At 34.1% G+C, this 15,037-nt stretch overlaps 1 protein-coding gene across 2 annotated transcripts in view; it reads right to left on the bottom strand.

Moving 5' to 3' along the window:
- The window catches only part of LOC126968228 (elongation of very long chain fatty acids protein AAEL008004-like), a 96,369-nt gene that overhangs the window by 22,358 nt on the left and 58,974 nt on the right, over positions 1–15,037 (bottom strand). For both annotated transcript variants that reach the window (XM_050813100.1, XM_050813101.1), the window contains 3 exons: positions 13,009–13,199; positions 6,301–6,381; positions 2,577–2,739 (listed from right to left, as the gene is read on the bottom strand). In XM_050813100.1, the coding sequence (XP_050669057.1) occupies positions 2,577–2,739; positions 6,301–6,381; positions 13,009–13,199 (435 nt within the window). The remainder of the gene's footprint in view (positions 1–2,576; positions 2,740–6,300; positions 6,382–13,008; positions 13,200–15,037) is intronic.

Below are 15,037 nucleotides of genomic sequence, written 5' to 3'. Positions count from 1 at the left end.
ATTAACGGACTGACCAAAAAATGGCAGCCCTACTGTCACTCTTTAAATGACATCATGACCTAGTAGCCCAACCCACGTGTATGGAATACCTACACTGATATTTATTAAACTTTAAACACGAATTTCTTAAAATGAGATATTTGTGGCTTGGAACGTTTTTCAGGACGTCCAATTAGTGTAGGTAATTAAGAGAAATATATTGAATATAAAATTGTCTTCAAAATTAACTATTCAGAGATAATTCTCTAATTTTTATAAATAAATAAATAAAATAAAAAGCCTTTTTATTTGCTCCTATGAACTAAGTAACATTTTGTTTAATGGATTAGTAATTATAATGAAGTAAAGTAATTTTTGTTAGTATTTATTTGTTAAGGTAATATTTATTTGATTTCTTCCATAGGAACCCCCGTGCGGGTGAAGGCCTACTCCAGGTTATTGGGTACCTTCAAATTTTATGTTCAAAATTACATAGAAACCAATTATATTTAATTTCTATTCTTTTTTTACTAAGAAGTCTCTAATTTTTAGGTTTCATTTACTGTTAATTTATTTTTTTATGGAAGAAAGACTAATGGTATGTGATCACCGCCACTTATATTATCTTGTAACACCAGAGGAATCACAAGAGCGTTGCCGACCTTATAGAAAAGTGTACGCGCTTTTTAGAAGGTACCGATGTCGTATCGTCCCGGAAACACCGCACAAGGAAGCTCATTCACACCATAACTTCCTAAAAACGTAAAAGTTCCTTGAAAACCGCACTGTGGAGGACCGCCACACATCCAGATGGTGGGGATGATGTCCTAATTTGTGGCGTGTCGTGCGAAGGTGGAATTCGGCGGCAGGAATCAGGTGAAACAGCTCTTCGGAACACTCCCCTTTAGAAGACACAAGGAAGCGACGTTACGATGTTAATTTAAACAACTTGGTGACAGGAAAATAATGAACCTCATCAGGTCGTGGTCAGACTAAAACGACCAAACAGAGGGTATTATATAAAGTTATAATAAACATTGAATTATTAGCTATACCTTAAATAAGACGATAAGACCAAGAACAGAAATTCGAGATCAGCCAACGCAAATACTATACACAGAGAGAAAACCAATACATTAAAAAATGACTTGTGGTATTATCTTATATATAAAATTCTCGTGTCACGGTGTACGCAATTGAACTCCTCCGAAACGACTCCAACCGATTTTCGTGAATCTTAGCGTGCATATCGACTAGGGTGGAGAATCGGACAACATCTATTTTTCATCCCCCTAATTTTTTTTGACAACATTTTATTTTTATTTTTGTATGATACAACATTAATAAATACATACAACCCTAAATTTTCAACCTTCTACGATCAACACCTATTTTTGTATCGCGATTTTTATAATATTCTATTCCATCCACAGATCCGCAATAGGGTTGCAAGATGGCATTCGAATACAATAATTATTATGAGAATCGGTTGCATCCTTTTATTTTTTTTTTATTACTTTATATGGCAATACAACGTTTGCTGGGTCAGCTAGTAATATATATAATTCTTCTGTACGTGTGTTGACAGTGAACTCCTCCTAAACGGCTGGACCGATTTGAATGAATTTTTCTGTGTGTGTTCAAGTGGATTCGAGGATGGTTTAGATTCAGAATTGAACTATCTCCTAAATGGCTGGATCGATTTTGATGATTTTTAAGATCCTCAATACAGTCCATTCTCCTACGTATGTTAGTGATCTCCTAACGTCTGGACCAATTTTTCAAATTTAACACGTGTGTACAGGACAACGTCTGTCGGGTCCGTACTAGTGGATATATATTATAGTGGATATATGTATTATACATTAATTGTCAAAATAAAATGGCAATTTCAATTAATTCACCTGTAATTAATTGAAAGAACACTATTTTTAGATTTTTGCATATAATTTTTACAACCGACGTATGGATCCAGCATTGGTGGTATTTAAATTAATAAATATAAAATAAGAAGACTTCAATAAAATTAATATCGATACCTCTGTTTCAAAGTGTGACAAGGCCGAAATTCAGTAAGTTTGAGATAAGAAATGATAGTATGAGAAATTGTTCCATAAACGATAACCCACTATTACCAATAATTAAGAAGAAGTTGATACGCGAATGTAGTTTGGTTGTTACTTCCAATAATTCTTCATAAGCCTGGAATATTTTCATTACATACAGTAACAGATCGAATTGTTTTCTATTGGAACCTTTTTGAAAGTAAGAGACGAGACGGGCTGATACGATTGATACGCCCTGTTAATTACAATGCAGTGCCGCTCAGGATTATTGAAAAACCCAAAAATTCTGAGAGGCACTACAACTACGTTCGTCACCTTGAGACATAAGATTTCAACTCTCATTTGCCCAGTAATTTCACTTCGGCGACCTTCTGACCGAAACACAGTAATGCTTACACATTAGGCACTATTAAAACATTAAATAGGCACTGTTGTGTTACCCACAATCTAGCCGGCATCCTGTGCAAAGGTGCCTCTCACTTTTTGAAACTGAGGTATCGATATGCATGTCTGGATATTGGTCTCACTCACCTGGTGCAAATTTAAGTCCGAACCACACAGACATAGGCATGATGCCGTGATGTATCACATGGAGGGTCGACACGTGCTCATTCTTCTTGCGGAGTACAAAGAAGAGTGTGTCGAAGAACTCCGTAAACTTGCTGAAGTAGTACCACCAACATGTGTTCGCCATCTGTTCAATAATTTATTTATTTATTCATTTATTTGTATAAAGAAACTTACAGCTGAAACTTACATAAAGGTATGATAATCTATAAAAATTACACTAGCCAAAATAGTTCCTAACTATGCTTATTACATAGTGAAGTTTTAAGATTTATTAAAAATAATTACAAAAAAAACACAAAAGTTTAAAGAGCCAATAAATTCACTGATACAAATATAACATTTAGGTGCCAATTTTTTAACAAAAGATACAAAATCGTACTTTTTACATCGAAATATGTCTATGTGGTTATGACTGTTATTGTGTGTTCTGCAAGCTCTGATAAGAAATCTATTCTTACAATAATTAGTCCTAAAGAATGGCATTAAAAATATTTGATCGGTGGAGCTTTTACCTATTATTGGACATTTGAAGCAAATACGACTAAGTAGGAGTGGAGAGTGGAGAGATAATATTATCCTATTAATATTATAAATGTGAAAGTTTGTATGTCTGGATGCATGTTTGAACTTCTTTAACGCAAAATCTACTGATTGGATTTTGATGAAACTTTACAATAATATAGCTTACACACCAGAATAACACATAGGCTATTATTTATAAAACTATCGCGTGAATTATACTTTATATGGCAAAACAACGTTGGGTAAAATGGTGGACGATGGGGTAAAAAAAAGCGCGTACACCTTCCTTAAAGGCCGGCGACGCTCTTGTGATTCCTCTGGTGTTGCAAGAGAATGTGGGCGGCGGTGATCACTTAACACCAGGTGACCCGTACGCTCGTTTGTCCTCCTATACCATAATAAAAAAAACAGCATAATTTATTTTTTAGAAAAATTATTGTATATAACTAGAATTTGGTATCAGGTATGAGGCATCAATTTCCTACTCGTATTGAATCCTATACTATACAATGAATTTAAGTCCACGTAAAGTTCAAACAACCGCTTGATATTTTAGCAATATTTATGAGTCAAAATAACTTGGCGCAATCGAATAATTTGCGCGAAATGTAAAAACCACTTTCGTAACGCGGGTTACGTCAAGTGGAGAGTTGACACACGGACGCCTATTTACTAATTGCCTAAATGTAAGGTGCAACCTCCACGAGACGGTGAATCGCGACGATTACATTTTCTAGACAACGATTATTCGATAAACGTATCGACAGAATAGCCGCATGGCCTTGGCCTTAACAAACCCCGTCCGGCTTCGCTAGAAAAGCTTTTAAGCTACCACCAGCTTATATGAAGTTTTTACTCGGGAATGAAGTACGATCTGATCTGATATTTGGCACTACCATCACGATTTATATATGTTCTTAATATATATAAATTACGTGACACGTTGTTTGTCCGCGATGGACTCCTAAACTAATGCTCGGATTTTAATGAGGATTACTTCATCGAGTGCAGTTTAATCCAACTTGAGAGATAGGATAGTTTTTATTTTGAGACCCATAATAATTTTTAATTCCAATATTTGTTTTATATGGACATATTTTCTATGAGAGATTTTATTGACGCACGGTTTGACAGTTCTGCTGTGAAACAATTTCGTTATAGTTAACAACAGGAGGCACTGACGTTCTGTATACATAATATAGAACGTCATTGACAGGGAGCATATTTTACAAAATAATTCTTGGGGTTATGAAATATTATTGACAAATCCTTAAAAATCAGTATTTTTTTTATTATGTACAGAACAACGTCTGTCGGGTCAGCTAGTATAAAGGGTGTCCCAAAGTTATGGGACATGAAGGGAAAGTACCTTAAATATCGAAGATAGGCTATTTTACTGAAAGAAGACTTTATGTTATTTTTAGAAGAAAGTACTTCTGCATACAAAGATTTTCTAAAAATTACATTCCTCGTCTGGGAATCGAACCGACTTAAATCTAAAATAAAAACACCCCTACTCTTATGATGCCAATCGAAAGAATGGCCAAAAACTAATAACTCTTCTTAAGTAACATAGTATTTTAAAAGAAAGTAGTCAATTAAGTGGGTATTTTTTTGTAAATTAATTAATTAAATGCTCAAAATGTGATCTCTCTTGTATTACGCAAATCGCCAATCTTTTAATGAGTCCGCTGCCTGTTGATTTTCTTATCATTTTATGGTGAATACTCGATATGATATGGCACAATTCAGTTCACTAACTCGCCCACGTTCGCGTATCGTTTTTTGTATAGCATTTCTTTCACGTATCCCCAAAAGAAGAAATCTAATGATGTAAGGTCCGGGGATCTGGCCGGCCATCTAATCGGTCCATTCGTACCAATCCAAGTAGGAAAACATTCATTTTACGTTGTTCCTTTCTTTTAAAATACTATGTTACTTAAGAAGACTTATTAGTTTTGGCCATTCTTTCGATTGGCATTATAAAAGTAGGGGTGTTTTCTTTTTTACATTTCAGTCGGTTCGATTCCCAGACGAGGCAAGTAATTTTTAGTAAATCTTTGAATGCAGAAGTACTAACTTTTAAAAATAACATATAGTCTTCGTTCAGTAAACTAGCCTATCTTCGATATTTAAGGTACTTTCCCTTCATGTCCCATAACTTTGGGACACCCTGTATATAAATTCAGGATCCTGATGTCTGTTCCTAGTGAACTCCTAAACTAAAGATCGAATTATAATGGGGATTACTTCATGGAGTGCAGTTTAGTCCAACTCGTGAGATAGGACAGTTTTTATTTCGATTTGGGAGGGTTGTCTTACAGAGACTATCTAGACGTATAAATTATCTAAGAGAAATATTGACAAATATAAGTATGCGACTGGGTTTCCCCTTAAATACGAATAAGACCTTCAGTAATAAACAAAATGACAAAGAAGATATTAGTAGCCTCCTGCTACTATATAAGAAGATATATTAAGAGGTATATATCTTAATAGACACTATGACTGTGGATGAATAAACCGTTTATATACGAACCGCTCTCACAGTCATACTAACTTACGTGTCTTACGAAAGAAAACGTCTGTATTTTGAAAATCGAACTAATAATTTTTATTCCAGCAGGCTGACTATTAATTTAGCACTGAATGTATGGGCTACATTAAAGAACATACAAGAAACTCTCTGGAAACTCTTTTAAGGCGAAGAGTAAGCAGAAAACACGCAAACATGGTGTTTTTAGACAAGTTTTGTGGTGAAAGTATAGCATTTCGAGCTATGAACACTACTTAATCCTGTTACACATATCCTTAAGTCTTATTTGTAGGTTGCTAATGCTTGCTGTTGGTTATAGTTAACACTGCCGAGCCTTTTTGAACTACCACTTTTCTTTGAAGTTAAACAAGTTTTTTGGCACGGCGTGACGCATTTTTTTGGTACGTTTCTCTCAGAAAAGTTATTTATAGCTTGTACTTTTTTGTGTAGGTTCATTTATTCAGATTAGTAGTGAACAACGAGGATTGTAAGCATATAAACTGTTTTCCACCCAAGAATTTTGAAAATATTGGCTTTGTTACATAGATGGCGGGCCGGCAGCCGTGAACTCATATCGCTCAAGGTCGCTGGCAACATAATGTCGCCTGAAATCGTCAAATCGCTTACCCTCATAGCCGTCGGACTTCGCGAGTAGTCTACAAGTTGACACGAGAAGTTGTAATGACCCCACCAACCGCTTGCCATGTACTGAAACAAAAAAAAATGTAGGTGTAAACAAGTCTCTTATTTCTATAGTTGAAATGGAAATTTTGAAACTAAACTAAATTAGAATAATTATGACATTAACATCAATTATTACCAAAGGTTGTCACTTCGGTCGTCACACAAATACCTATACGTAGTAGGAATGGCTAAACCACAACAATTAAAACTATCACTTGTAACAATGTCTATAATAATTCAAATTTAAATATTTTTATTCAAAATAGGATTTATAATCACTTATTGAACGTCAAAAACTACCACCGATTCAAAAGGGACTGCCTCAGACCTGAGAAGAATGGGCGCAAGAAACTCAGCGGACTTTTTTTTAAATATAAAATATGGATTACAATGTGATATCGTACAATAAACATTTATAATTAAATAACCTTTCTATTTATTATGTGTAAAATATATTCTGTACTTCACTGGTGTTCTATTTTTATGTGTCTATTTAAAGCATTACTTTTAATACTATAAGCATAGACTTACAATATACTAGCACATAGACGAACAAAGCAAGCGAGAGAGAAGAACACCTCTAACCGAGATACAGGAAGATAGAAAAGGTAAGATAATCTATTGTTTTTGTCACCGATGTCACAAGTCGTAAACGGTCAGCCACGCTTGCCATTAGATCCTAAGTATTTTGAACATTAAACTAGCTAACCACTGGCTAACACACACATGTCAGATCGTCTATACGTTACTATATACTACGACTACGAGTATAAGTCTGGACAGTTATCACATTTGAACTTTTTTGATATATTATATTAAGTCACCTATTATGGTAAGTTCCCACCAGAGTAATCAATGTCCCCCATATCACCTTACAACAGGGCTCACAAGAAGAACGCATGATATTGACCTGCAAATACCGCACAAGGATATTCTGCAACAAATTAGGCCGTAAGAAGTGTCCTTAATAGATGCGGTAGAAGACGAACAGTAAAGCGACGTCGGTTATATTTAACTGGCAAACACTGGCAACATTTTTTATATAATAATAATAATTGTGATTTGAAGCGATAAAGACTACCTAGATTCCGATACTTTTAAGGCGAAGAGTAAGCAGAAAACACGCAAACATGGTGTTTTTAGACAAGTTTTGTGGTGAAAGTATAGCATTTCGAGCTATAAACACTATTTAATCCTGTTACACATATCCTTAAGTCTTACTTGTAGGTTGCTAATGCTTGCTGTTGGTTATAGTTAACACTGCCGAGCCTTTTTGAACTACCACATTTCTTTAAAGTTAAACAAGTTTTTTGGAATGGCGTGACGCATTTTTTTTTGGTACTTCTCTCAGAAAAGTTATTCTTATAAGTTGTTCTTTTTTGTGTAGGTTCATTTATTCAGACTAGTAGTGAATAACGAGGATTGTAAGCATATAAACTGTTTTCCACCCAAGAATTTTGAAAATATTGGCTTTGTTACATAGATGGTGGGCCGGCCGCCGTGAACTCATATTGCTCAAGGTCGCTGGCATTTAGTGTCGCCTTAATACAATTACGTTTTTTAGTTGAGACCGCACTATTTTGCGCTACGGTGAAATGTTTTAGTACAAGATCCCACTGCTCGATTCAGCAGGTATGTGGTTTTTTGATAATTTAACGTTGAGGATGAATGCAATGTATTATCGATGCGACTGACTGAGACAGACTTTTAATATCTTTGGAGCTACTTAATGTAGGTATGTTATGTATGTACATACATTGAATTTGAATTATGCAGAACAGTCCGAAGCTTTGTCTGTATAGACGGCAAAATGGCTTTTTTTTTATGAAAATGAGGGACGAGCAAAGCGGGAAGTTCAGGTTGCCGTGCCACTCAGGATTCTTGAAAAAAACTAAAACCCTCAGACCCGATAATTTGCGGCACTACAATTGCACTCGTCACCGTAAGACATAAGATGTTAAGTCTCATTTGCCCAGTAATATCACTAGCTACGGTGCCCTTCAGACCGAAACACAATTATGTTTATACATTACTGCCTCACGTCAGAAAAAGGCGCCGACTGACTTCTTATATTTGGTGAGACTCTGAGGAAGGTATAGTCGACAAGTGGTGATAGTTACGGAAATCTGAGTATTTTGCGTTTATATGAAAAAGTTAATTTTACGGTTCTGCGGAAGTTCTTTGATTTTCTTACTTCACTTCGACAGATCTAGTTATATTTTAATTTATTTTATTATAAATTGAAAACTTACAGAAATATACAATAATACCTAAAAAAATATGTAGGAAAAATGTAAAAAACGTATATATACATACTACATTATGTAAGTAACATTAAAGACTATTTACGAGTTTACAGATAGGTAAAAACTAATTACATACATACATAACAGGAGATCATGCAAACAGGAGTTCGAATTAATTTGAAAAATACATATAGGTACTATTTTTTTTTTAATTTCGTGTAATAAACTAAAAAACTGATTAAATAGTTGGACACAGATCAACATGGTCTACTAAATATATGTACGAATTTATCGAGGAACACGGATTGAAACGATTCCAACACCAAAGCGCATATCACAAGACAGTCGTGTATTTCATAACAGAAAAACCAGAGCACGACCATAATCTCGAGTACGGACTGGTCATATGACTGACGTAACATAACATTTATTCTCAACAATTTTATAATATTCAAAGAATAAGTACGCTACGACTTAAATCACCTAGATTTGCAACATAGAAAATCACGGGCTTGAAAATATCGAATAATCAAACATCGTTGTAAATAGGGTTGGCTTTGAAACGACTTATCGGTGAAACCCACTTACTTTGATTAATTAATGAATATTATTTTTTATACGGAATCATACAGAAGGTGATTTTGTGGGTCACATAAGTAATCAACACAATATACACACTCTTGAAAGTCCAGTAATTTTCAAACGGTAGGGAAAATATAACCTTTTTTACGTGGTATTACTGCAAGCTTCTTGAACTAGCCATTTGGACAATTATTTAAAAAACAATTACGGTATTTGAAATGGAACACTCCTAGTAACGGTCCGCTTGTTTACATTCTTTATCTCCTCTCGTTGGCCTTACTATAGTGAAGAAATTTTCTTTGAAGAACAATACATATTTCATCAACAAAATATGTGGAATTATTGATGATAATCCACAAAACTTGCAGTACGACCTTAGTATACTACTATTCCCATCCCATTTTTGCTACCATCCCATTTACCCTACTAGTGCCATTTTTATGCATAGGGCTAATGAAGAATAGGCTGTAATAGTAGATTGTTAACGAGGGTCGAAATAATCAATTCCCGAGGTATTTAGACGCCTGAGCGCAGCGAGGTCGGCTATAGTCCGAGTAGGAATTGATACTTTTACCCGAGTTAAACACTCTACTTTTCATTTCGAATATGAGGCAAATAAAACTAGTTGTTTATCTAAGCTAACAGATTAGTATCCCGCCAATTTATGTCGACTTTTTAAATTTCAAATATGGAACTTACCGCGTAATTGTTGCAGTTTATTCCGCTCAAAGAAGTTTGCGCTAAGTTCACACGGACTGTTTAGAAAGTCACATGGCCGCAGCATATTTTTTTTTTAATTAGTTCTTCTTTTACATAAAACTTTTCACAGCAGTTCTATTTTTAATGTTCATTCCGGCCCTTAGGTGGGAAGTAATTTGTATGAGTTTTTCCCTCTCTATGGAGGGAAGCAGCATTTTTCACCCAATAATCTGATCAAAACAACATTACTTTCCGAGTATGAGTAATGAAAAATATTTTCCATTATTTGATTAAGAGGTTTAATATACATAAATTAACAACTAAGTTTAAATATTTATCGCACTACGTACATTTATCACTTAGTACTTACTACTGAAGACATCTTTATTGTATAGAAGTTCAAATAGTTATACAAACATGACAAACAAAAATATTAGTTTAATTCGATGATGTAAGGCACTTAACGACGCACTAACACATACGGCTTACTTATATCAATATTTGTTTAAAATATATTATACTAGCTACCCGACAGACGTTGTTCTGTAGATAGTTAAAAAAAATACAGTTTTATAGGAATTTGCCAATAATATTTCAAAACATCAATTATTTCATAAAAAATGCTCCCTCTTGTTATAATGAAATTGTTTCACAGCGGAACTGTCAAACCGTGCGTTACTAAATTTTCTCATAGAAAATATGTCCACACAAAACAAATATTGAAAATAAAAATAATTATGGTCCCAAATCGAAAATAAAAACTATCATATCTCTCAAGTTGGACCAAACTGCACTCCATGAAGTAATCCCCATTAAAATCCGTTGATTAGTTTAGGAGTCCATCGCGGACAAACAACGTGTCACGTAATTTATATATATTAAGATATATATTCATTGCGTTTAAAACATTTTCTGTTCCTTTATATTTGTATAGTATAAATGATTTTTAATGCAGTAATTAGAAAAAAGATTTTTTTCCATTAGAGACCGCACACGTAAAAGTTCTAATATTGATTTAAATGTAGTGTATAGCTTGGATAATAATATAATGAATAGACATTGGCTTAATAGTTATTTATGCAACTGTTGTGTACTAAGGGGTATTAAAACACGAATGTGAGTTAATTAATAATAGTATCACATGAGTGTTTTAATACCTAATTATCAACAGCTGCATAGAAGCCTTTATCTACACCCAGAATATGAATCCTCTAAAAGATTCTGAAACTATTAACTTACTAACATTATAACAGCCAGTCCTAGTAGTAACCTAATATCATCCATTACTGATTATATACAAATAAACTAAGAATAATTGAAATAATTATTTATTTTAGTAGTAATTTACATTTTGTATAGCGCAATCATTAAAATTCAATTGAATATTCTTTTGCAGCGTTTAAAATATCTGGAGGGGATTCGAATAACCTACTTTTTATTACGGCGCGCGACGTTGTGTAGTGTGGAACACGCTTAAACGAAAATATTCTTTCTTTGAAATTCATACAGATACCACGCATCGAGCAATAAGAATGTGGCTGTCTGTTGAAACTCTTTGCGCATGAAGGGATCGAAAAAAAAACACCCGTTTAGTTTGGATGATGTAATCGTTATTAGGACATTGGGTGTTTTAATGTTGGCAAAAACACCCAAACTAATTGTTATAGCCAACTCGGGAAATGTGAAAATTATAGAATGTAACTAGCAGCATCTTGGCATATTATATTAATAAATAATTTTTTAAGTAAGTTTTAAGTAATTTTTTTCTTAAATTGGCTCTAAATGTTTACCCCCTTATTCATAATGGTCCGCTAACTTTAAACAGCCGCTTAGGAGTTTTTTTTTCTCATTCTGACTTAGGTCAATAGAAGAAGACAGAGTGAGAATAAACAATGCTTTAAATTAGTAGACTATTATGAATAAGGGGGTAAGTGGAATGAATTTAAACAAGGAAATAACATTATGTATGTAATATAGTTTTATTATTTATTATTTATATATATATATATATAAACAAAATATTATATATATATATATATATATATATATATATATATAAACGCTGTATTGAGTCTTTAAAAAAAGTCTATATTCTATGGCCTAAAATAGTATTGTTTATCGTTCTTTAATGTCGCCAAGAAAGCACAGTTTTTTTGGTGCCATAGACAACTAAATCTAGCTAAGGTATGGTAGTTTCGTCGTCATAATGTTATTTCCTTGTTTAAATTCATTCCACTTAGCCCCTTATTCATAATAGTCTACTAACTTAAAGCATTGTTTATTCTCACTCTGTCTTCTTCTATTGACCTAAGTCAGAATGAGAAAAAAAACTCCTAAGCGGCTGTTTAAAGTTAGCGGACCATTATGAATAAGGGGGTAAACATTTAGTGCCAATTTAAGAAAAAAAAAACTTATTAATATAATATGCCAAGATGCTGCTAGTTACATTCTATAATTTTCACATTTCCCGAGTTGGCTATAACAATTAGTTTGGGTGTTTTTGCCAACATTAAAACACCCAATGTCCTAATAACCATTACATCATCCAAACTAAACGGGTGTTTTTTTTTCGATCCCTTCATGCGCAAAGAGTTTCAACAGACAGCCACATTCTTATTGCTCGATATATATATATATATATATATATTAGTTATTGTAGCTGTATAAAAGACAAATAAAAGTAAAATGTCGAAAAAATAATAATTTTAAAAAATCCAAACGTTCTTTTCAACAACCACCAAGAGTCTGAATGTGAAATTTCAGCAGAAACGAAAACAGATTTAATTGGTAACATTTTGTAGGCTATTAAGGAATAAAAAAATACTATATAGTTATATCTTATTTTTTTTTAATGAACTATAGTCAAATACCTGTCTGTACATGTATTGTATTAGTTTTAGATAATTAATATTTTATACGTAACAATAGAGCATCTTGCTGGTAGACAACCGATGAAAACAGGCCAGGTTTATTACTTTAGTGTGCGTGACAAGCTACGTCTTACACTAGCGTGCGTGCATTGCCCAAAATAGAGGTTAACTGTTAACCTCATTCTTTTATCGACTTTCTCACAGCTGCAACAGTCTATCTAGACGTATAAGTAATCTAAAGTTTTAATAATCACCTCATAGAATATCCACGCGCTGAATATTGTCTGTGCAAAATTGTATATGACAAGTACATTTCGTAGCTCAAAAGGTTTTCGATTCGCCATCAATGTCGGTCCAAGCTTTTTCGCACAGAACGCATAACACAAGCACGCGGCTAACGTCGGTAGGGGGGAAGACATCATGGCCCAGTCTGCCACTCGTGGATCTGAAACAAAACCGAACACAATTGAAGCATTTCGAGATACTTTGATATTGGTAAATACCATCCACATCACGTTGAAGCCGGGCATTCCACAAACTTTGTGTAATCAATTACCGGCTGCTGTTTTCCCGAACCGATACGAATTAGGGACCTTCAAGAATAGAGCATATAACCTTATAAATAAATTTAAATGTTTTATAAAAAAAAATAACTCTGTCGTAAATCATATTACTCCACTGCTGAATATCTAAATGATCGGACAGCCTGAGACTAGATTGTGATTATTTTATAGCTATAGAAATGACTGTACAAAATTATATATTTTTATTGAAAAGAGCGCAACAAAAGAATGCTGGGAGAGTTTCTTGCGCCACTTCTTCTCTCTCAGAGCGCCATTTGTTTCCGAAGCGCTAGTAGTATTTAGTAGTTATTAGAAATGACATTAAAAAGAATTCTAAAGGAATCAATTTTGAGAAAATAAATGCCTTTTATGCCTTATAGGCATCTCTTGACCTCTGGTGTTGTGGATATCCAAGGGTGGTTGCCTCACCACTCCCCATCAGGTAAAAATATACAGGTTACACTCCGGGAGTGCCGGCAGAAGTGAAAACTTGAACATTAACGTTGTGCATATTTGAATATTTTGGAATGGTTGGGAAATAATTTCACACGAATTCCTTTATTTATCAGTAAAACAGTACTAGCATTTATGTTGTTAAATACAATATTCAATTATTGCGCTATCGTTCACAAAAATGACAATTTATATTACATTATTTTACATTGAAAATTTTATCGCTCAGAAAAATCAAGTTTCGTCCATAATTTCATCGACTGTCTTACGAATTTTCGATCACGCCACGTTACCTGACGTCCGAACCTGAAGTCCAACATTTTATACCCATCCCAAGAAAAATGCTCAACGCCGCTAAAGAAGTGTTCACTTCAAATATACATTTTGTTTGCTAAAACCATAGATAGTGTCGTCAGATATGGTAACTGTAGTATTAATATAAATGACCACGAACAATTATTGAAAGGAACCTGACAAAAATTAACCAATTACAAAAATCTATACCTGATAAACAGGAAATAGGACAACTATAATTATTATTAATACAAATAAAATAGTTTTGTTATGCTTCGATTAATAGGGAAAACCGTGAGATCTTGTTTCCAATCCTTTCTGGTATGTATTCTTTTACTTTTTTTAACGATATACTAAATATAATTTAGTATACTAGCTATTACCCGGTGCATATTCATATATCATATCACATGCATATATACAAAATTACATATCAATTCGGTAATACCTACATTAATACTACAATACGATCTAAATTAGGATATCATCCCCACCACCAGGATATGTGGCGGTCCTCCACAGTGCGGTTTTCAAGGAGCTTTCTTCCTCGTACTACTAAGCTGTGGAATGAGCTTCCTTGTGCGGTGTTCCCGGGACGATACGACATGGGTACCTTCAAAAAAAAGCGCGTACACCTTCCTTAAAGGCCGGCAACGCTCTTGTGATTCCTCTGGTGTTGCAAGAGAATGTGAGCGGCGGTGATCACTTAACACCAGGTGACCCGTACGCTCGTTTGTCCTCCTATTCCATAAAAAAAAACTTTGGTTCAAAAAATATAAATCACTGCCACCAGCGCCACCTATCCGATACACTAACTTAAACTACCTATGCTCGTTGAGTGGTCATTATCACCTCATCCTTTATATAGTCATAGTTTCATCTGAGATCATTCCGATTCAACTTTTAAGGCAACCGGTTCACGAGTTTTTACTTAATCTTACCATCAATACTGTTACAATAAAAAGTAGCAAAA

This window comes from Leptidea sinapis, chromosome 15 (assembly GCF_905404315.1).
Source record: "Leptidea sinapis chromosome 15, ilLepSina1.1, whole genome shotgun sequence".
Classification (NCBI taxonomy): domain Eukaryota; kingdom Metazoa; phylum Arthropoda; class Insecta; order Lepidoptera; family Pieridae; genus Leptidea; species Leptidea sinapis.
The sequence above is the reverse complement of the archived record's forward strand: the minus strand, read 5'-3'. Positions and strand labels throughout refer to the sequence as shown.